This window comes from Marmota marmota, unplaced genomic scaffold, assembly GCF_001458135.2.
Source record: "Marmota marmota marmota unplaced genomic scaffold, marMar, whole genome shotgun sequence".
Classification (NCBI taxonomy): domain Eukaryota; kingdom Metazoa; phylum Chordata; class Mammalia; order Rodentia; family Sciuridae; genus Marmota; species Marmota marmota.
This window is the reverse complement of record NW_026000077.1, coordinates 197,943-221,072: the sequence shown is the minus strand read 5'-3', so window position 1 is coordinate 221,072 and position 23,130 is coordinate 197,943. Positions and strand designations below refer to the sequence as shown.

The following is a 23,130-nucleotide window of genomic DNA, read 5'->3' as shown; positions in this document are numbered from 1 at the left end:
GAGCTAAAAACTGGCATGCCTCTCCTTTTAGGTGGGGAAATCTCCTGGATCACACTTCACTTATACTCTATTGCTCTATATATAAAAAAAAATTATTGTTTTGCACTTTTATCCCATAAATGGTTTTCTTTCTGGCCCAGAACTCCCCTTGAGGCCCAGCCTCACCAGCAGCTTGATTGTGCAATTGTCTCTGGTTCTGCCATCTCTTTTTAACTCTGAGCAGTTGCCAAACATCTTACACTTTTGTTTTGTGCCCATAATTGTCGGGGTCACTCTCTTTTCCAGATCTGAGGATATTGATCTGATGTTGGTAATAGAGCAACATCAAAACCAGGGGCTCCTCGTACTTCTGAAAGCTCCTGCCTATGTTTGTTCGTGTGTTCCCCCACTTCGGAAAGGCTATCATTCAGAACCTAGGCTCTGAAGCCACCAGCTTGGGTTTGAATGCCAGCTTTGCCACTTCCTTAGCTGTGCTCCTGGGACAAGTGATTTAACCCTTCTGAGCCTCCTCTTATTTGGCAGTAATGACAATGTCTTTTCCACCAGAGAACATTGAATGAGACTGTGAATTAGAAAATGTTTAATACGGTGCCTGACTTCACAGAGAGGACCTGACAGGTCCTAGCTGTTCTATGATTCTCCTTATATACCCACGGCCAGTTTATTTTCTAGGCAGACTCCAGGGGACCGGCCCTCTGGCCAGGCCAAGAGAGGGTGTGTACAGGGGAGAAGAAGTGAAAGAGAATGACCCAGTCACAGGTTCCCTGGTGTGGTGGAGTGTATGGTTTCTAGGGGAGAAGCAGGTGACAGGAGCCTGCAGAGACTGTGAGATCCCATTGTGGAAGGGCTTCTACTGAAAGCTGTTCTATACCCAAGGAACGTGGACTTGAATGGCAATATGGAGGCACTATGGAGATAAAGTGGCTTTTAATTTGGGGACTGGCGATGGGTGGGAGCGGTTTCAGCAGTATCATTCTGGTCACCTCAGGACCAAGGCCAATAAGGGAGAGAAGATGCAGTGAAGTTAACACTTAACCAAGCCTGGGGGTGGGCTGTGAGTGCAGGTGGAGGAACAGGTAAACGAAGCAACCAGTGCCCTGGTTCCTGTCTGTTCTCTCTCCCAGCTAGCCTTTCCATTTTTAATCTAGAGTGAACAGGACACTCAGGGCCCATTCATGGGCTGAAATGGAAAGTGACTGGTAGAACCTTGACCCTCACCCCTCAAATTACCCCCGTGTCTCTTCAGAAAACACCAAGGAAGGCCCTGCCTTGTTCACAGAAAAGCCCCTGAGGTAGGTGCACAGGTGTTGGGGCAGAATTCCCAGGTGGGAAGAAGTGGCTAGGTTGGTGGCCCCAAGTACGTCTCCTGCCCTTCCTCTTCCAGTGGGTTATTCGCTCCTGGGTGACTAGTCTTGGACACATACCCCCTTCCCTGGTTTTTCTACCCCAGCAGAGATGGGCTGGTTCCAAAAGAACCTCCCCAGGTAATGAAGGAGAACAAAAGGGGAAAGAATGTGAAAGCACAGACTGACCAGGTTTCCAGATCCACATCCCGGACACGTTCCTGATAATGCCAGTCCACCAGTCCACTTCCAAGGGCTGAGCAGTTGCTCGTGCACTGTTCCTGACCTTGACCACCTTTGCCCCACTCCACCTTCTTCACCATGACTACACACCGGCCATCAGTTTTTCTTCTTGCTAGATGTAGGAGTTGCCCATTGCATAAGCAACACCCCGTCGCCAGCAAAGTCTCTGCTCCCGTCTTGCCACCAGGCCAGGGTCCATCCATACTCAGCCTCACAGGTTGGACTGTGCTGAGGCAGGCCCCAGGAAGCCAGCTCCCTTCAGGAAACCACCCATTACCTGTACAGTCACCAACAACCAAGCAACACCACTCATCCCTACATAGGAAGATCTTTGTCTCTTATAAGGTTATTTGGTACCACTAGATAGCTGGGGGGTGAGGGGGTGTTAGGGAACTGTTTGTTTTTTTTAACTGTGATTGACCAAGATTCAGAGTACTTTATGGTAAGAAAGGCTTTTATCATGCAACAGGGTAGAAATTTCTTTCAGTAACTTCCTCTTCTGACGCAGAGAAAAAGAAAGCAGTTGAGGTAGAATCATGAATGAGAGACCACATGGGAGGCTGGTGAATTTTTGCAAGGCCCCCCCTCAGTACAGGGGTGTGGGCACAGCAAACATTGGAAATATGGCTGGAGAGGACTTCCCATGAATATCTGAGGAGTTTGTTCAAGGAGAAATGACACATCTGGGATGGGTGAGCACGAGATGGGTCAGCTGGGACCAACTTGGGATGTTGAAGGAGGATCAGTGGATTGTGCAGAAGAGCTGAAGAAGAGGAGCCTGACAGGCTTCTCTCAAGTGCCTCATTGAAAAATGTTGACTGGAAAACATATATAGGTGCCTAAGGTGAAAATTACGAACTCTTCATCCCACTTCTGTGAGCTTAGGTCCAAGTGTTCCTTCTTGCTGTCTCTCCAACTTGCCTGGTTGAAATGACTTCTGTGGGGCAGCTCTGAAAAGCACCTGGACCAAATAACAATTGCATCCAAGCATTTGGTTTCCAGAAGCTGGGGACCAGGTGATCAGCTTTAGAGAAAGGGGGTTTGGTTCCTGGATAGAAGCCTGTTCCTATTTGGGCTTGGGGAGCAAGAGTGGAAAAATTTGCCAGGTGATTATGTACACACCTTACCTTTCCTCTTTTTTCTGCACAACTGGTGGTCCTCTTGTCTGGCTGTTCCTCAAATAGGTCTGACACAGGCCAGTGCAAGTGAGAAGACATCTGAGACTTTTCTGGGGGTGTAAACTGCAAAGGCGAGATGGAGGCTCTGCAGTGAAGCTCCCTGGACATGCTGAGCTTTTGCTCTCCTGAGCAGGGATTCTTTGCTGGTCCCTTTGACAAAGGATCTTTGATGCAAAGGCTGGGTACCAGCTGTGCTCAGCAACGAGTCTACACTTGCAGCTGAATTCTCGGTGCTTGCTAGTATGCACCAAGAAGGAATAAGTTCTGGCTAAGGTTAGGGGGCTGTTACCAAAATCTAATTCTTATTCCTCTGCTTCCCCTGTGTGTGTGTCTTTATCACGGGATCTTTCTTCGAGGAAAGCGGAAAGCAAGGGTATCATGTAGTCAGTGTTTCCAGCTCCTCCTCCACCCACCCACTCTCATCCAGTGCCTGAATGAATGGATTCTGAAATGTAATCTCATCTTGAGCCTCTTCTGTGCTACTCACGCCACCTTCTACTGTTCATTCCATCTTTTTGCTTAGAGTCCCTGGCTCTGTACTTCCTCTTGGCCTATCTCACTTCCTGAAACACCCTGAAGAGGGTTGCTTATCTTGATGGGGCTTGAAAAGCCCAGGGAGGGGGTGGCGGCAGAAGAAGGCACAGGCCTTGAGTGTGTCCTGTCTCAGGAACTAAAAACAGCAACACTTTCGGATTCAGTACACAATGAACTGTCCTCCGGGTTTCTGGGAGATCAGGGATGTGTGGCCCACAAAGGGGCTTGGAACCGGTCATCCTGTGATGGGTTCTGTCTAAGGAGAGGGTCTCCAAGAGATTGCCCCACCGCGGAAGAGAAGCAGTGAGTGAGTTTTGAGTTTCAGACTTGCTGCCTGTAGACTTCCAGGAAGATGTCTGGCAAGAGCTAGGTTCACTAGCTGTGAATCCTGCTAGATACGAATCCTGCTGGCCCACGGGTCACCTGGGAGGTTCCTCTGGGAGAGGATGATGTCTGACAACAGCACTACCCTGCCATGGGTCAGAATTCCTTACATCGCCTTGGAGGTTTTTATTGGACTCTCTGCCATGGTGGGCAATATACTGGTCATCTGGGTGGTCAAGCTGAACCCCAGTCTGAGGACCACCACCTTTTTTTTCATTGTCTCCCTAGCCCTGGCTGACATTGCAGTTGGGGTGCTGGTCATACCTTTCGCCATTGTCATCAGCCTGGACATCCCAATGCACTTCTACAGCTGTCTTTTCATGTCCTGCGTGCTGCTGATCTTCACCCATGCCTCTATCATGTCCTTGCTGGCCATTGCTGTGGACAGATACCTGCGGGTCAAGCTCACTGTCAGGTAACCTGCTTGAAGAGGGATGGGATGCTGCAGGGGTCTGGGTTCAAATCTCTGACCTTGCCATCTGACCTTGAGCATGTTATTTAACTTTCTCAATTTCTGTTTCCTCATCTTGGTCAAGGGGCTACAAAGTTCAGATTGCAGGCTTTTCCAGTGAAAATGAATTAAAATTAGCCTTTGACGTTGATAGAAGACAACAAATGTCTTCTCACTATATGGTGAGAGTTTGTGAGATTTTAGCAATGATGAGCTGAGACTTATCATTGAGAAACAGGAATGTTTTCAGAGGAATGCTCTAAGCCCTTCTCCACTGACCCTGGGTTGTGTTCAGTCCCCAGAGGAGCTAAAAAAAAAAAAAAAAGTTTGATGCATCTTTAATAGAAAATGCTGTTGAGTTTTAGAAATGAGTAAAACCTACAGCAAAGATGTTTTAGGAGAAATTGGAATAATTGGAATAAGAGGAAGACAAACAGAAGGTTGTGTTGCTTTGCAAATGTAGGCTAGTATTTTAACTTTGCTTCCTATTCTCTGCCTGCCACGATGTTGAGAAAGGGGTTCTTAGAATGTATATTGTCTTTTTCTTCTTCTTGGGAGGTACGAGAGCTTTCCCCCTCCAAAAAAAGTTCTTCTTTGTACAAAGAACATGTGACTCTGTGAGGAGAACACACTGCTAAGTGGAGAAATTGAATTCCCCACGTGTCCTAATTGCATTGGTCTTGGGGAGAGAGCCTGGTGAGGGAGCTTGCAAAGCTTTGTAGGTAAACAAGTCTGGGTTCAAATCTCTGACCTTGCAATCTGACCTTGGGCATGTTATTTAACTTTCTCAATTTCCGTTTCCTCGTCTGTGTCATAAGATGATGCTCTGATTAAGATGCTCTGAGCCAGACTCATCTCCTTTCAATCACAAGTCCACCATTTCCAGCTTGCTTATGTTACTTGTCTGTGATTTCTTTTATTTATTTTTTTCACCTACAAAATGGGAATAATAATTGCACCTTCCTCATCAGATTCAATGTGGTAACACATGGCGAAGTCCTTAGAAAATTCCTGTTCCATAGACTGTGCTCAATAAATGGTAGCTACAATTACTATTCTTTTCACCATTGCCATCCATGAAATGGAGATTATCATAAACATATCTCCAGTTGGTTGTGAGTGTTAATTGAAGTCTACTGAGTAGAGAGCACTTAACAATATTAGTGTCCCTCTTGCAGTCTGTGTAGATTGCTGCCAAGAGGGACATTTCAAGGGAGAAACGGGGACTCCATGGATAGTCTGGTAAGGGCTCTAAAGCACTTTGACATGACCATGGCGACTATTCTATGCCTGCCACAATGTTGAGAAAGGGGTTCGTAGAATGTATATTTTCTTTGTCTTCTTTTTGGGAGGTACGAGAGCTTTTGTCCCTCCCCTAAAAAAGTTCTCCTTTGTGCAAAGAACATGTGACTACGTGAGGAGAATAGGCAGCCAAGTGGAGACATTGAATTCCCCATGTGTCCTAATTGCCTTGTCTGTGATTCTTCTCTTTTCTCTTGGGGAGAGAGCCTGGTATGGACGACTCTGCAGATAGACATACAGGGGCAGTTTCGGGGAGAGGGAAGGGAGGGAGAGGCGTAGTGTAATTTATGAGCCTCTGCACAATAGCCAGGTAGGTGATCCCTGGAGACTTCGATACATGTTACACGCTAGGCATTGAAGAATTCCTGAGCTGCAAATGGAGCCGTGACTGGAGTGTGCAGACACCAGACTCTAGACAGCATATCCCTGACCCATTCTAAATTGTTGTTCTTTAGAGAAGTCCTGCTGAATTGTTCTCTAATCAGTGTCTGCTCGTCTTGTCTTAGAATCACCATAGACTATCAGAGCTCTCCTCTTTTAACAGAAGATTGAGGAATCGAGAGGGTGTGTGCTGGGTCCCCCCACCCTCACCTCCTCCCCTATCTCCATAATTCCTGCTGTGAATTCACTGGTTCTTTTCCATTCGAACAGATACAGGAGGGTCACCACTCAAAGAAGAATATGGCTGGCTCTGGGTCTTTGCTGGCTGGTGTCCTTCCTGGTGGGATTGACCCCCATGCTTGGCTGGAATGGGAAGCAAACCTCAAGGTACCCCCAAGATGACACCTTGTATCCATGCCGTTTCCGTTCTGTCATGAGCATGGAGTACATGGTCTTCTTCAGCTTCTTCACCTGGATCTTCATCCCTCTGATAATCATGTGCACCATCTATATGGACATCTTCTATGTCATCCGGAACAAACTCAATCAGAGCTTTTCTGGCTCCAAAGAGACAAGTTTGTATTATGGGCGGGAGTTCAAGACAGCCAGGTCCCTGTTTCTGGTTCTCTTCTGGTTCGCTCTGTGCTGGCTGCCTTTGTCCTTCATCAACTGTATTTTGTACTTTAACATTGAGGTGCCAGAGTATGTGATGCTCCTGAGCATCCTGCTGTCCCATGCAAACTCCATGATGAACCCTATCATCTATGCTTGCAAAATAAGGAAGTTCAAGGAAACCTACCTTTTGATCCTCAAAACCTGTAGAGTCTGCCAGTCCTCTGATCCCACCAACCCAGGCACTGAACAAATTTCTGGGTAGTTGTCCAGGAAAAAATGCCTCTGTCTCATTGACCTTTGGATTCAGCATCAACACTGTGGGCCTATCCTTCTAACCAGGTACCCTTGATTCCTTCACTAGGTCGGGAGCCCAGTGAAGGCTAGTTGCCTGCAATGATACCATCACTACTACCTTCTTCTTCCACTCCATTATTTTTTCCTTGTTCTTCTCTAATTCAATTTCCTGGAGGCCCTACTTGAGGGATAGTGTATTAATGACTGTGTTCCTCCTTCCCAAACAGAAGGAGTCATGGAACTGGAAGGGTGTCTGCTTGACTTACTGACAGGAGGTTCTAACTGGGATGGACACCTATGTGATGGTGTCTGAGTTCTAGAAGAGAACCTGCTCTCAGAAGATTCCCAGAAGAGGGTGGGAACAGGAGGATTGAATTGAGCTGAAGGGGGTCATACACTGCTGAATTCACCTGGAGATGTATTTGTGTAAATAAAAGATGATCACTAACTGTTGTATGGCTCTTTGCTGGTCAGTTGGGGCTTGAAGACCCAGCCAGCTGCTTGGGCCATTCAGCCTGCTGGTTACCTGGAGCTAGATGGCATGCTCACCTTCTTACCAGTTTCCCCAGGACACCCTGCTCCTGATTCCTGGGCTGATCAGAGCACTTGCCAACTTTATAAACTATTCACCTATTGTTCGAGAAAGAGCCCTGATCATTTCCCCTAGCATTTCATTCTAAGAGGAGTAGTGGGTGTAGGGCAAAAAGAGACAACCAACAGTTTATTCATTGAATACTTTCTCTGCATCAAGCATTCCATGTGCACAGTCTCCTTTGGTCCCAACAATCTGTGAGGTAGGTACTGCAACTATTCTTTTTATCTCCCTTTCACAGAAAAAACAGACTGATGCAACAGAGAAGTTAAGTAACTTGCCTGTGATTCACATGATTAACAAGTAGTGGATTTAAGCTCAGGCCTGCCCTAGGGGAAAAATCCAAGCTTCCTGCCATCTATTCTCAGACACTAAGGAAGCGCTGATAACTTCAAATCCAAACTCTCAAGCTCACCTTGTGTACAATTAACAGGTGGATGGGTTCAAGCTACAGTGTATATATGTGACAATTGGTGGGGGTTTTGCCTTAGCTACTTTTGCTGATCTTTAATTAATCAGGATATTGACAGGACAGGTGTCACTCATTATTGTTCCCACATTGAGTGTGGCTCCAGGCATTCCAGGAGCCTCCAGGCATCTCTGGCTTGGCCTCCAAATCTGCAGCTGTGCGTGGACGCTCACTCCAGGTGTATTAACTTGACAAGTGCAGCAGGATGAAGGTTCCAATTAAACCAAGAGCATAAGGGTATCTCAGCCATTCCTGGAAATATTTCCTAAACCTAATCTTGGGCCAGAGCCTGGTAACCAAATTTATCTTGCTAACATTGCTATTTTAGCAAAGGGTCCTTATTTCTCTTTCTTTCAAGCCAGGAAGTATCAAGTTTGAACTTTACCCCTTTCTTAATTTTTGGTTTTAGTTAATGAACATCCCCAGATAGAGGTCCTGAGTTTATAAACTCTACCCTGTTGGAGAATGAAGGGGAAGTGCTGTCGAGCTCTGTTTCCTGGTAATCTTCACACTATGACTCTTAATTTACTCTCTAACCCAGTTGCTATAGCAACATGTAGCCCCTGCCCACCATTAAAGTTTCATTAAAGTTCCATTAAATTGGAAACTTGATTTAAAGTCACTACTTCCCTCAAGTCAGAGCACCTAACTGTCCTGGTCCTTTGATATCATTCGACGAGCCTTAGTTCCTGGGTTTCAGAACTGCTTTTTTTGTTGTTGTTTTTAATACCTTTATTTTTTATGTGGTGCTGAGAATCGAACCCAGGGCCTCACAGATGCGAGGCAAGCGCTCTACCACTGAGCCCCAGCCCCAGCCCCAGCCCTCAAAACTACTTTTATTTTTTTCTCTCCCTTCCCCTTTTCTCCCCCGAACCCCTGATTGCCACAACAGCTTGCATTTTTTTTGCCAAATAGGAATCTCTTGAAATAAGGTGTTGCACTAGCCCAGAGGAAGTCCTTAGAGAGAAAATATCCTTTTTAGAGTAAACTCAAAAAGACGAACCAAAAATCATTGGTGAGGAGGTTGGTTAGACATAGGGAGAGCCACCCTGGTTTCAGGTTTAGAGATTAGTGTCACGGGAGTCTCCTGTGGGTCCTTGTGTAGCCAGATAGTAAAGGGTAGCTGTGGGCTTCTATTCTAAGAGAGTAGGTTAAAGGACCACCCAGATAAAACGGAGATTTGCTTCCATCTTCTCCATAGGAAGAATCTAGAACGAAGGTGAACGTTGAGTAACTGGGTTTGCTTACCTTTTAAAATTATTATTTTATTGAGTTGAGTGTGAAAATAAACAAAGACCCGCTTAGTGAGAAGAAGCAAAGTCTATTTATTCTGAGCTTGCTGTAGCAAAGAAGATGACCACCATCGCTAGCCTTTGGAAAATGCTCACAGGCAGGCAGAGGAGTGGGAAGGCTAAAGGATAAAGATAAACACTAAAATTTTAATGAGCTTATCTGAGCATTCAACTGGGCTGCACTAGACAGCAAGTAGTTGAGGACGACCCTGAGAGGGGTCGGGGTGGGGGGACTTTTAGAAGGCATTTGCGGAAGCAAGACAAATATATTTGTACATTATTTGTATAACTGATCAAGTGAATTTTGATTTGATGTATTTATCGAAGTCCCACATTAGAGGCCAGTTGGGTGGTTTCTGATTAAAATTAAGTGCTGTTTTATGGTTTTACACTGAGTTGGTTTCAACTTGACTATGGAGAAACTCAAGGTGCTGAAGCCACTGAAGTCCAGGTAACTTTTTTTAACAGAGGGAAAAAGGAAAGACTTCAACTGTGTCCTGATTGGAAGGTGTTAGGATGGGGAACTTGTAGGCTAACTGAAGTGGGGGCATTTTGTATGATTGGTTGAGGGTGCATATCTGGTTGGTCCTAAGTTGGAAGTTGGGACAAAAATTGGGGAATGGCTGGGTGCAGTGGGGTACGCCTGTAGTCTCAGCAGCTCGGGAGGCAGAGGCAGGAGGATTGTGAGTTCAAAGCCAGCCTTGGCAACTTAGTGAGGCCCTCAGCAAGCTGGTGAGACCCTGTCTCTAAATAAAATACAAAAAGGGCTGGGGATGTGGCCCGGTGGTTAAGTGCCCCTAGATTCAATCCCTAGTACAAAAAAAAAAAAAAAAAATTGGGATGACATCACTTATTAATTAACTCCTAGCAATTTGTGGGGATTGTTATAGGGTTTATTTTTGGCTTCCTAAATTGTCACTAGAGATAATAATCTGATTTCCTTTAAGCCTAACTTAGCACAGGCTGGTTTATTGTATATTATAGATAAGGTGTTGGCTTTTGAGCGGGTTGCTGGAGGTTATGAGTCAGATTTCTGTTTTTATATGGTCTCGCCATTGCGTGTATTCAGTTTCTTACAACTAAGTGCACATTTTCTACAGAAACTCTGCCTTTAGATACTAGAGCTGAGTGGAAGGAATAAGAAAGTTTGGGCCACATCTTGCCCCAGTCACTCAGATGACACAGTATGTAAAGTCTTTTAGTAAACTCTAAAGTGCTCTACAACTTTATGTATTGCTGCAGTTGGGGAAGCAAGTATACTATAATGGAAAGAGGAATTTTTCTTTTTTCTTTTTACTTGTTCCCCTTACCCTCTCCAAATGTAGCATCAGATCCCAGTGGCTTTACTGGGTGTGTGAACTTGGGCCAGCTCCTTAAATTTCTGAACCTCCATTTTCCTCATTTGACACTCAAGTCAAAGTGTTTTCGTTTTTTACTTTTTAATATACAAACTTGAGTAACTACAGTAATGAGTCTCAAATATCCGTTATCCTGCTTTAAAAATGATCAATTTATGGTCAACCTTGTCTCATTTGTGGCCACACCCACTTGCCTTACTCTGTTGTCCTGACATGAAATGATTTCATCTGTAAACATTTTGGTTTTTGTACTTATTAAAGATGTTTTGAAGTTCTCACTCAGCGTATTCTTAGTTCCCATTTGCCTTCTTATTGACACATCTAAATAGAATAAAAATTAATTCTACCCTGCAGGTAGAGCAGTGGAACTCACAACAACAAGCTGTACTCAGCAGGCTAGGACACACATCGGTCATTCTCTGTAACTCTAGCCCTTTCATTTGCTTTACATGTGACATTTTCACATCTTGGGCATTTTGCTGTTACCTATCTGCGCATAATCTGTTCCTCTTTCTGCCAGCATTTTCTTTGGTTTCATAGTAACATTTCTGAGCAATATTGAGCAATAGAGCCTTGACAGAGGAAAGAACTGCTTTTAAAAAATAGGACTATGTGGGGCTGGGGATATAGCTCAGTTGGTAGAGTGCTTGCTTTGCATGCACAAGGCCGTGGGTTCAATCCCCAGCACCACACACACACACACACACACACACACACAAAATAGGACTATAATATCTCTATTAATTATTCACTGTAGCATGAGGGATTATCCCCAGATTTAGAGATTTATGACAATTATATCTTGTGCTGTCCTGTCCGTGAGTCAGGAATTCAAGGGATATTTTGGTTGGATGGTTCATGCTCCTGGTCTCTCATGAGGTTACTGGGTCTGCAGTCATCTGAAGGCTTGATTGTGGCTGAAGGATCTGTTTACAAGGTGGCTCTCACATGCCTGGCAGATTGGCTTTTTTCCGCCTGAGCGTCTCTATAGCCTGTTTGGTCCTCAGGACATGGTGGTTGACTTCCCCAAGAGGGGTCAGCATAAGAGACTAAGGTAGAAGTTGCAAACCTCTTATGATCTAGCATCCAAAGTGTACACCATAATGTCTGCCATGTTTTGTTGCTCACACAGACCAGCCTGTATGATCAATTTCAGAGTGACCATACATATGGGCATGTACACCAGGAGCCATCTTGAAGGCTGGCTATTATAATACCATGATCACATCTGAAACAAAATTAATAATTATTTCTTAATATTTCTTATCCGTATCAACTACCTAATGACATGAATTATTTTAAAACAGGATGCAAATAAGTATTTGTCCCTATGTCTCTTTAATCCAGTTTAATCTATGGGTTCTCTTTCTCTTCCTTCCACTCCACCCCCACCCCCCATGCAATTTGTTTGTTAAACTCATAGAGGTTTTTTGAAGGAGTAAATGAATTAATGTAGGCAAAACACCTACCATGATACAAACTTACTGCTGGCCCAGATGCTGAGTTCCTGTGTGTTAGAGGAAGGCTCTCCTTTCTTGAGGGAAGACATTATTGCATGATCTAGAAAACCATCCACATCCGGCCCTTGGTGAGAGTGCTAGCTCTGGAGTGTGATAAGTAGCAACCAGCTTCAAGAAATTAAGGTGGTTCAAGGAGTCAAACTTAAAATGAGTGGTCAGAGGATGAGTCCCATTAGGAATCAGAGGAAGCTGCTGCCGTTGCTGCTGCTTCATGGACAGACCTCCCTGATTTGTCCCGGCTCTATCTAGGAAAGCTCTCAAGAATACTGAAGACTGCTGCCCGGGCTGCTGACACCTCTGCCTGCTCCCGTGTTGCAGATTCAGACACAACTGCTCCTGACAGCTGGCATGCTCCACTCCTAACCACATTCCCCAGGTGAGCCGGCAGCATTCCCCTGGGAGTTAGGTTAGTTAGGAATTTTGCTGGGATTCCCCCCCCCACCCCATCTGGATAGGCATTTGGTCTCAGGAGTGGTGAAGGGGCAAAAGCAGTGGCCTCTGATAATACCCAGAGCATTAGCAAGACAGGGTGTGGTTGCACACCTAATGTGTGCCAGCAGCGAGGTGTGTGTCTGTGTTCTTCTGAGTGTCGGCACAGCGCCATATGTGCCAGAGTAGGTTTATCCAGGAGGGGTGTCTCCATGGCTATTTTTGGCTCTGCTGGGAAGCCCAGAATATTCTTAGTTGCCCCATAAATAATAAGTTTGTGTTGGTAAATGTCATCCCTCTGATGAGATGCCATCGTTCAGTGGACAGTTGGGCTAGCTATACACACCAGGACTGCTTGCAATAACCTGTGGTTCCCATTTGAAGCCATCTTGATCTCTCCAAAGAGGGGTAAAACTCTTAAGCCCAAACACACCTGTTTTTCCTTGAACAGATCCAGAAATTCCTGAGGTCCCTGGGTTCTTCCTGTCGTTCCAGTTGAAGGTCCAGTCATGGGACCTGCTCTCCTTGGCTCTTCTTTCAGGTAAGACAAGAGGAAGGAACACCTCTGCCCTCCAGGCTGTGACCTTCCTGGAGACCTTGCATTTTCTTCTCTCTTCCTGTTTGGAGTCCCTACTTATCAGCTCGAGCCACCTAAATGAGTGGGGAAATAAAAGGTGAAAACAGGTCTTGTCTCTATTAATTCTCGAACCTACCTCTGATAAGAGGATTGTTGGGAGCTTGGAACCCTTGGTTAAAATGAGGGCTCTGTTTTTTCTCTTTTAGTTTACCCAAATTCCCCTTCCCTTCCTTTTTTTCCCCTCAAAAATATCTGTGCAGATGTGTCCACACTACTTTTTCCTTCTGCCTATGCCTGACACCGAAGATGGGACTCACTCAGAGCATGGGGTGTGCCCTGCTGTGTCACCCCTCAGCAGTGTCACCTTTGGAGTTGCTGCATTGGTCTCTGGGTCAGTGTCAGTGTGACCCCCCCACCCCCAACCCGAGGATCATGCGATCCTCCCTGTGGGTTTTTTAGGAGAACAAATGACATCTAGGATGTGAGCATGCTTTGCAGGTTGGTGACACCCCAAGCCTAGCACACAGCAGCTGGAGGGCTGAGAGGGATGAGCTCTGCCGTGCCATCTCTTTTCTTTGCTGGACCTGTTGTGCATGAGTTCCTCAGTAGGCAATATCCTGATGTGATAGAGGTGCCCATGGCCAGTCTTGCATGGAGGAGATAGTAAACTCCTGGCTCAGAACCTGAGCCCCTCTGACTTCAGCCCCATGCAGCCAGTAGAAGCCTCCACAATTTTCACTTTCTATTTGAGGCTGCCAAGGTAGGGTGGGTAGCCAGGGACAGAGGGTGTGCTGACAGAGAACCTCCGGCTCTTCCAGGCTCCCCACCAGGCAATGGCAAGAGGCCTCTAGTGCACTGTCCCTTAGACCAGGAATAGAGACTTCTCTGGGGTTGCCATGTTGGTTTCCTAGGGCGGCCATAACAGAATACCACAGTCTATCGCTTAAACAACAGAAATGTATTTCCTCACAGTTATGGAGGGTAGAAAGAAGTCCAAGACCAAGGTGCCTGCAGATGTGGTTTCATTCTGATGCCTTTCTCCTTGGCTCATTGTAGGCTATCCTCTTGCTGTGACCCCAGATGGTCATCCCTCTTTCCATATCTTAATCTCTTATTCACTTATTAAGGATGCTAACCATATTAGATTAAGGACAATCTCCTGTGATCCTACTTTAACTTGATTACCTCTTTTAAAGACCTCTGTCCAAAGATATTCTATAACCAATTTTAGCAGGACACAGCTCAGCTGTCTACCGAAAACAGGCAATAAAAACCAGCCTCCAATTCTTTAATTATCTTTCAGGTGGACAGGCGGGGAGAAACTGCAGCATGCTTGGAAGAATAACAGTGTGTGTGTGTGTGTGTGTGTGTGTGTGTGTCTTCACAGATGCCATGGTCATGGACAAAACAGTGAAGGAAAGCTTCGTGCTAGGCACAGCTTCTGCCAGCTGCAATTACGACGCCCACTATAAGCATCGTACCAAATATTGGTGCCGAGGTTATTTCCGGGATTACTGCCACATCATGGCTTTGACCCCCAACAGCACGGACCGTGTGGCCCTGAAGGACACAGGAAGCCAATTCATCATCACTGTGTCCTGCCTGACCAAGGAAGACACGGGCTGGTACTGGTGTGGCATCCAGCGAGACTTTGCCAGGGATGACATGGATTTTACAGAGCTGATTGTGACTGACAGCAGAGGAGGCCAGGCCAACGAGTTTCGGTCTGGAAAAGGTAGAGGCTGTCAGTGGTTTTACTTGGGTAACCCAGGGGGCTGTGCATTTGTCGGTGTGGTAAAAACTCAGAAGATGGGAGTACCAACTCAGGCTCTCCCCTGGTTCTCTGGGGGTGACATGGTCTCTCCCTCCAAGGTATGGTAGTCATGCATGGTGCTGAGATTAATTGGGAGTCTGGGGAAAGCGAGTGTGTCTGGTCCCTGGGGCCACTGTCCACTGTTGGAACATCCCTTCCCTTGTGGCAAGCCGGTTGATAGGCCTTGGAAGAGGCTAGTTGGGGGCAGATGCTCACTCATGAACTCCTTCTGCTGAATCCTGGAAACTTCTTTTTGCACCTGAAAGCCTTTGTCTTTGGGGGGGGGGCTTCTTATTGTTTCTTATTTCACTTCTAGAAGTAAAGACTTTAATCACAATCTGGAGCACAAAGACAGTAGGAAAACAGACCAGAGGACTTAAGGGATCCCCACCCTACCCCTTCCTAGGCTGGAAAGAGATCCTTGTTTACACTTGACCTGCTGGTGCTTGACCTAGCCAGTGTCACAGGGAATGTGTGGTGTCATTCACTGTGGTGTCTTCCTGCTTTGTGTGCTTCTGCTTTTATTTCACTGTAGAGCATGTCCTGAGTTTGAAGCTCAGGATGACAGAAGTCCATCTAAATGTGTTCCTCAGTTTAGATAAACACGCCCCTTCCAAATCTTTTCAGAGGAGGCAATGTGGGTGACTGTGGTGGGACTTCTCCCACTGAGTTCTTTGTGGTTGTCAGAAGCATGTGACAGTTACATCACCTACTGATCTGTTCCTTAAGCCGAGGACTGGCCTTCTGGTTGTTCCCACCTATGGGAGTGGCCCTCAGCCTGGGTCTGTTACCGCGGGCTATCTGTAGTCCACGTGGGGCCTTCATACAAACCTGGAAAAGGTGCTTCAGGAGCATGGGGTCCAGTGACCACGGCCTGGATTCCACTCCCGACCTGTCCCCTTAGTCTTGATTCCTGTGCAGGGCACATTTATACAACTGTGCTTGGTGCCTATGCTTTGCTGGAAGTCAATAGGTGCTCGCTCTCTGGAGATTGTGAATGAATGGCAGGTAGAGCTGCAGCTGGAAGGCCCCGAGGAAGGACCTGGGTATGGGCCCCACTTACTCAGTAATCCTTTGTGATTCAGACTCACCAGGCAACAAGAACAGAAGCTGCAGGGCTTCCAGAATCATCCACAAGGCCGACCGCTCCAGGTGAGTCTTAGAAGACAGATGGGCTTGGGAAGGGAGTGGAAGGAAGGGATCCAACAACATAATACTACTTTCCAGGTGCATATTACTTTCCACCTGAACTACCTATCCTCAATAGGACTATTTGGTTTCTTAAAAAAAGAATAAATTAATTACAAAAAAAACAAAACAAAACAGAGCTCTTGCCTAACATGCACAAGGTCATAGGTTCAATCTCTAGTATCTCAAAAGAAAAATATCTATATATAAATAGTTTAGGACTCTTGTTTGGAAGCAGCAAAAATTGCCTTTAGCTACTTTAATTTAACCCGGGAGGTGGGGGGGCATTTATTTTAAGGAGTGAGCAGTGTCTCAAATGCTGGGGCTGGGATGAAGCCACCTCTGAAATTGCCAGGAGTATCTGCAGACTTCATCTCCCCTTGTAATCGGCTACTCCTGTATGTTTTTGCTTCTTTTTCTTTCTGTACTGATCTTTGATATTTCCTTTATTCCTCCTCCTCCTCCTTCTGCCACAAAATAAGGCATCTTGATTTATCCCTCTCCGTTCATGAGACTGGCCAGTTTGAGACTTCATCTTCCTAATCTCAATTCCCAGTTGATTTCTGAGGAAGGGGCTCACTGGCCCAGCCTGATCAGATGTCCACTAGGTCTATGCATGTGTGGTCCATGGGAGACAGGGTCACTCTAAAGCAATACAGTTCCCAGGAGCTACTATGGCTGGGTTGGGAGTGGCGGTTGCAGATCTCAGAAAAGGCGAAATGGAGCAGAAAACCAAATGGTGGTTCCTTCCAAGGGACGTGAAATTGGCTCTAATTCCTTCCAGGATGTCCATCCTTATCATTTGTGTACTGCTTACCAGTTTGGGGATCATCTTTATAATCAGTCATTTGTCCAAGAGAAGGAGAAGTCAAAGGAATAGAAGGGGTAAGTAGCCTTTGGCAGTGGGGATAAGGAAGACAGGAATTAAAGCCTATGAAAGAGGTCAAGGAGCAATTTTTCAATGAATCAATGTGGCTCCCCTCTTATTGCCTGTGCACCTAGAGACCAAGGTGGCCAGTCCATGGGCTGGGGGAAATATCTGTGTCACGGTGACAAAGATATCATGAGAGGAGGCAGAGGAGCACTGTAGCCTTCTTACTGGAGGTGTGTGTAGACAGGGCGGAGGGAAGCCCTGAGACCACCACAGCATGCCCTTCTTATCTGGAGGGTCACCTGCTTCCACAGCACACCAGCTTTTGGTGGCAGCCTTACTCCTTGATTTAAACATTTTGTTTAGGAATTTCAGGATCCAAGGCTCCTCCTGTCAAAGGAAGGAGCTTCTGAGACCCCGGGTAAGTGGGCACAGAGAGGTCTCCTTGAGAAGGGGTGGGTGGGAGAGGACAGTCTCTGGGGTCTTAACCCTAGTCTTGAGGCAAGGAAGTTGCCCTTTAGCTTTGTGTCTCCTGTTCTCTTGGGTGGCTACAGGTAAAGGCCTTGGTAGAGGCCCCCAGAACAGCCAAGCTTCTCCTGTGAATCCGACGTCCTTGGTAAGTTCCATTCTTGATTCTTCTGTTCTGGGTGCTGTGCCCCACAGCGACCTGATCTTCAGGTCTCTCCAGTTCCTAAATAGAGAAGAGACTGCGTGATTTGTTCATCTTTCCCTTTGGGAAAGCATCAGAAACACCAGTGCTGGTCTCAACTGTCTGGAAGATCCTCTAGCCACCATGGGGTGATTCTGCTAAGCTCTGAAGTGCACACAAAGCAAAAAATAACAGATGCAAGTGCCCCTGGCTTTTTAATTTTTTTTTTCTTTTTATGCTCAGACACATGTTAGGCAATGAAGACTGTAGACATAATTACAAAATAAACCCCAACCTCCTCTGGGTACGAAAGTGTAAAAGGAACATTTCAAGGAAAGAGGGAAAAAACAAAACATAACCCGAGACACAGGGTGACACACGAGTCTGTGGCCTGGAGAAGCTGAAATCCAAAGCCAAGGCTGTAAGGACTTGTGCTCTCCCTGGGGTTTTCTGACGGTGGCCAGAGCAGGAGGCCTGAGAAAGCAAAGTGGTAGCTCCCATGGTGTTTCTGGCTGTTAGTCCTCCAGGACTCTGGGATCTGTGGAGGGTGGGGGACATGGGCAGAACAACCAGCGACCACTCCCTCTGCGACACAATCACGATCTATGTTTTTGCAAACCAACTTCTTTGTCACTTCTTTAAGGCATGCCCTTGGGCAGCTCTTTATGTTTTTGAACCTGTTTACTTCTCTGTAAATTGGAACCCCCATTCCCTTACTACCTAGGATTTTCCCTTCATTTCTTCATTCATTCATTCATTCATTCATTCAATAAGAACCATGCTGGATGCTGGATATAATGGTGAGCAAAAAAAAAAAATAGCATCAGCCTACATGGAGTGGTATAAAATGCGAGGGAGACAAACCACCACCGAAACACACAACTATAAGGTTGTCACTTGGAGTAAGGGGAAACACAGGGTGCTATGAAAGGTGACAGTGGAAGCCAGCACTATATGTTTAGCAAGGAGTTGAGCAAGCTGTTGCTGTCAAGGTCTGCTTCCTCCCACTAGGGCAATTAAAATGTGGTAACCTGAAGCAAGGGCCCTGCTACTTTGACATTCTTGGGTTCTGGAGAACCCAGTTGCATTCACATCATCTAAGCTTGGAGGAGGCCAACACAAGGCCCAGGGGCCAAGCTTCCACATTGACTGACCAATGAGTTTTGCAGTCATGACATCAGATTTCAGCCCTGCAAACCAACTTTGGTCTTAGTCCCCAGGAAGCTCCCATGAGAGAGTTTGCAATTTTTGCTGCAGAAGCATTCAGGTAGGCAATAGATCTCAACTGAATTTTCCTTTTTCTATTCCCCAACAAAGTAGGCAACTCTTGGAAGGTCCTCCTATATGTCCTGACTCCAAAGGAAATGGCTCATACTGAACAGATGTGACTGAAGATTTCTTTTATTTAGTTCATAAATAAAGTGATGATGCTACAATAGTATCACCATGACAACTGGCCCACATCTCGGGGACTGATTCTGATCTCTCAGGCTTTCTGAAGGACTTTCTCAACTCGCCAGCAAATCATTTGTGATGAGTTAACAACGGTGACAGTCAGAAGAGCTGTAGTAGATCACACTGAGCAGGGCTGCAATCAAACAACATCTCCAGACATTAGTTCTCCTGCATCTGGGTCAGGGTGGGTCAGAAAGTCATTTTTATTTGTTATCCAATAAATTTCTGATCCATGTTTAATGAACTCCAGGGTATGACTAACTCCTCCTAGGGTATTACTGGAAAAAGTATTTCTTGAAAACTTCCTTAAAATGTGTTATATTCCAGCCGGGCACTGTGGCATATGCCTATAATCCCAGTGACTTGGGAAGTGAAGGCAGGTGGATTCCAAATTCAAAGCCAGCCTTAGCAACTTAGCAAGGCGCTAAGTAATGTAGGGAGATCCTGTCTCGAAAAATAAATAAATAAATAAATAAATAAATAAATAAATAAATAAATAAAAATGGCTGGGGATGTGTCTCAGTGGTTAAGCACCTCTGGGTTCAATCCCTGATATATATATTTCTGAATTGGTATTAAATGCTGTCCCACCCCACCAAGGGGAGTTAGATTAAATCAGTAGATCTCAGATTCTCTTGAGGAAAAGACTGTTGGCCATTCATCATAACCTTTACGGGAAACTGCTATCAGAGTGAAGGGATGCTGCTTCTGATCAATGAGGAACCAAGTGACATATCCATTCAAATCAGAAAACATGAATCAAGATCATGGCATTAGCAGCCATGGGAACATGAGAGGTGATATTGTCATTAGGGCCAGACTCTCCAATACTTGGAGCTCTCATCTGCGTAGCTGCACTTCCCTTCCCGGTTCAGTGCCTCTCCTGCTATTTCCGGGAGTTCATAGGGTTCCCCATGCCTGCGTCAGTGGTCCTCATCAGAACCCCTCTCTTCAAAATTCCATAGTTCCTTCTAATGGGGGTGCTGACCAACCTCAGTCTTAGCGATACTCAAGCAGCCCTGATGTGAGCAGGGTTAGGACAGGGAGATTGGCTGTTGATAGGACTCTGCATGTGCCCTTTGTGATTAGATCCAGACTCTTGAACAAAAGTCTTTCATGAGCACAGTGTGTCAGTTTGCACCCTGACTTCTCTCTCCATAGGCAGGGAAGTCAAACCCCTCAGCAGTCTGGGAAGGGATGAGGGTGTGAATATTAAGCCTGAATGATTCCATACAGCCTCCCTCCCTGCCGGTCTCAAATAACATCAAAAGGGCTCCCTTTCCCCTGCACCAAAACAGCTCCAGTCACCCTCTGTGGCCATATGTGGAATTTGCAACAAGGGCCACTAGCCCTCTGGTTCTGCAAATGGCAATCCAGTTCAGGCTCAGTTAGGACATCCCATTGTACAAGGTGAGAGGCAGACATTGATCGATCCAATTCAGGACACATTATTAAAAATAGGAAGCTTCAAGAAAAAGAATGATCAATTTGGTACAGCACATATAATTGATGGCCACAGGACACTGTATACCTTTGATCTTGGGGCTCTGAATGGGAAAGCCAACGTGACTTCTAGCTGTGGGGCTGGCAGACGGGTTTCATATCAGCGTTTTCCCTGAGCTTCCTACAGTCAGCCAAAGGGAGATGACAATTCCCGGGGCTCTGCTGCCCTCGTGGGGCTGGCTGCTCTGTTCCTGCTGTGGCCTCTTCAAGGGATTATTTGCCTAAACCGGACTTTCTCCTAAACCTGGGTACTCCCACCAAGAGCCTCCGCCTTTATCAAACCCTCTTTTACTGGCTTTCCCCTCAAATCCAGCTGCTTAAAGCAGCTGCTCTATCTTGGAAAGACATAGGCTCTCGAAGGCTCTATCACGCCACCTGACTTTGCCTTTCTGGGTCCGCTGCCACTAGTGCTGTGGGGCAGCTATGGTACTGAGGCAAGATGCGAGGAATTTTAGTGCAGAGGACTTGATTTAAATTTTCGTTGTCATTTACTAGCTGTGTGATGTTGAATAAATTATTTCATCATCTTGAACCTCAATTTCTTTACCTTGATTTTTAAACATCATGAATATTTTTTTCTTTATTTTTGGTGCTGGGGATGGAACCCAGGGTCTCCATTCATGCTAAGCAAGCGTTTCACCGCTGAGCTACACCCCCAGCCCTAATGGATTTTTCGAGCGATTTGTGATTGCTGCTTCTCTCTCGCCCCTGCTTCCTTCCCTGTACAAAGGCTCCATTGGTGTAATACCCCTTGCGGACTCCCAACTGGGACGTCCTGTCTGACGTGAGACTGAGAGTAGGAACTGGGCGTATGCCATCTGCCCTTCCTCTTCCTTTTTAAAAATCTTTTGGGTGTACGTTTCAAAGAGGATGGGATCTCTTCTGGGAGTCCTTAGGGGCAGGCTGAGCCACTGAATTGTTTTTATGGAGCAGGGAAGACTTTCTTTGGTCCAGCTGAGTTGATTATGGAGCTCAGAATTCTGATATCCTCTTCTTTGCAGCTACAGTATAAGCTACGTTCTCCCATGTTGGCCATATTCATAATAAAGATGATATTTTGATTTTTATCTTCTGAGTCCTCTTATTTCTCAGGTGGTTCAGGAGTCAGGTGTGGGGCCCCCTGAAGATGCTCAACATGATTGTAAATGAAGAACTCCAAAAATTACAAAAAAAAGGCTTCTAAGGGAAAGCAGGCCCCCTTTCCATCCCTGATCCTCAGTCCCCAAATACCAAGTCCGGTCACCCCCGGCTCATCACCAACTGATTGTATTTTCTTCCAGAGGTATCCTAAATATACAGATACACACTGGCATGTACTCACTACAGGAATAAAGCATATGCAGAGTTCTGTCCAGGAATTTTCATTTAGTAGTATACCTTGCAGATCTTTTATTTATTTATTTTTATTATTATTAGTTGCTCAAGACAATACAATGTGTTGAGAGCCACAGCCAAAGGGGCCCCAGCAAACTTCCAGCTGCCAGCAAACTTCCAGCTGCCGGCTGATGATTGGCTCACAGCGGCCCCAGCAACATCTAGCTGATTGGCTCCTCGGCCCCAGCAACATCTAGCTGATTGGCTCCTCTGCGGTGATGCTCATTGGACTATTTCCCTGCCCTTTCAGACCACGGAGCTGCTCATTGGGGGACTTTTTTTGGCTCCGCCCACGTGACCCAGCCAATCGGCCTCAAGAGCAGGAGGATTGTGGGAGGTGGAGAGAAGCTGGTGTGGGAGAGAGAGGCTTGTGGAAAGCCGGTGGTGGCAGTTGAGGCTCTGAGGATTTTTCCTGAGAGGCTGTTTTGTTTGGCGTGTGGTTCTAAAAATAAAGTTAGTTTCTTTTGACAAGTGGCTCCTGATTGTGCCCAGCCAGACTGCGGCATTTGGTGGCTCGCACGGGGAGCGACTGAGGGTAAGTGAACTGCTCGCCCCTGAGGGCAGGGCAAGAGGATGGGTAGCCATTTTAAGATTCTTCTTTTGTTATTTTGTTTCACTTTTGTTTTAAGTTGCCTGTCCCTGGAGATGTGTAAGATGGAAGAAAAACCGCTCACATCTGAGGAACAGATAGGGAGAAAGGACGGATGGACATTTCAGGAGGCTATTATAATGATTTTGTGTTGTTCCAATTTTGTTTCACTCAGTTTCAGTTTTGTTAGGCGTTATCTTGTTGAGTTGTATTATAGTAGAAATACGGGATCAGAAATTAGTAAAAAACAAACTGAAAGAGTGTTAAGTAAATTGTTAGAGGAAGGAGGCATCTCAGTAAAATCAAGAACAATCAGGGCATACGTTGATACAATACAAAAATGTAGCCCATGGCTTTTTAAGGAGGAGTTGTTAAATATATCACAATGGAACCATCATGGTGAAGATTTAAAAAGAATAGAAAAGAAAAGCCCAGGGACTCTGCCAGTTGGCACATTGCCATTGTGGACGTTCATATCTTGTTTGCTTAGTCCAAAGCCTTCAGTTCAGACAATGGTAGAGGAAGAAGAAGACATAATGATTCAAGTAAAAGAGAAGGTCTCTCAAGTTAGTCAGACAGAGGAAAAGATTCAAGTAAAAGAGAAGGCCTCTCAAGCTAGTCAGACAGAGAAAGAAAGTGTAAAACAGAAAAAGCCATCAGGGGGAAAGTTACAACAGGAGACTGCTACTAACACCTTTCTATCACCAGAGGACGTAAGTGTCCAAC

The 23,130-nt window shown here is 45.9% G+C and overlaps 1 protein-coding gene across 1 annotated transcript; it reads left to right on the top strand.

Moving 5' to 3' along the window:
• The first annotated feature begins 3,362 nt into the window (after positions 1–3,362).
• On the top strand, positions 3,363–19,182 carry LOC107156096 (adenosine receptor A3-like). Its single transcript, XM_015502143.2, has 8 exons — positions 3,363–4,097; positions 6,087–6,689; positions 7,200–7,360; positions 12,837–12,926; positions 14,350–14,697; positions 15,861–15,927; positions 16,748–16,848; positions 18,801–19,182. Exons 1-8 carry the CDS (start codon positions 3,745–3,747, stop codon positions 18,869–18,871), a joined length of 1,794 nt encoding a protein of 597 aa, XP_015357629.1. The 5' UTR covers positions 3,363–3,744; the 3' UTR covers positions 18,872–19,182.
• Positions 19,183–23,130: the final 3,948 nt, after the last annotated feature.

What these genes read in the sequence shown, in the direction of transcription:
- LOC107156096 (XM_015502143.2), top strand. Translation starts at nt 3,745, where the DNA reads ATGATGTCTGACAACAGCACTACCCTGCCATGGGTCAGAATTCCTTAC. An exon ending in CTCCTTGGCTCTTCTTTCAG is followed by an intron (nt 12,927 to 14,349) that starts GTAAGACAAGAG and finishes GTGTCTTCACAG; the next exon opens with ATGCCATGGTCATGGACAAA. An exon ending in CGAGTTTCGGTCTGGAAAAG is followed by an intron (nt 14,698 to 15,860) that starts GTAGAGGCTGTC and finishes TTTGTGATTCAG; the next exon opens with ACTCACCAGGCAACAAGAAC.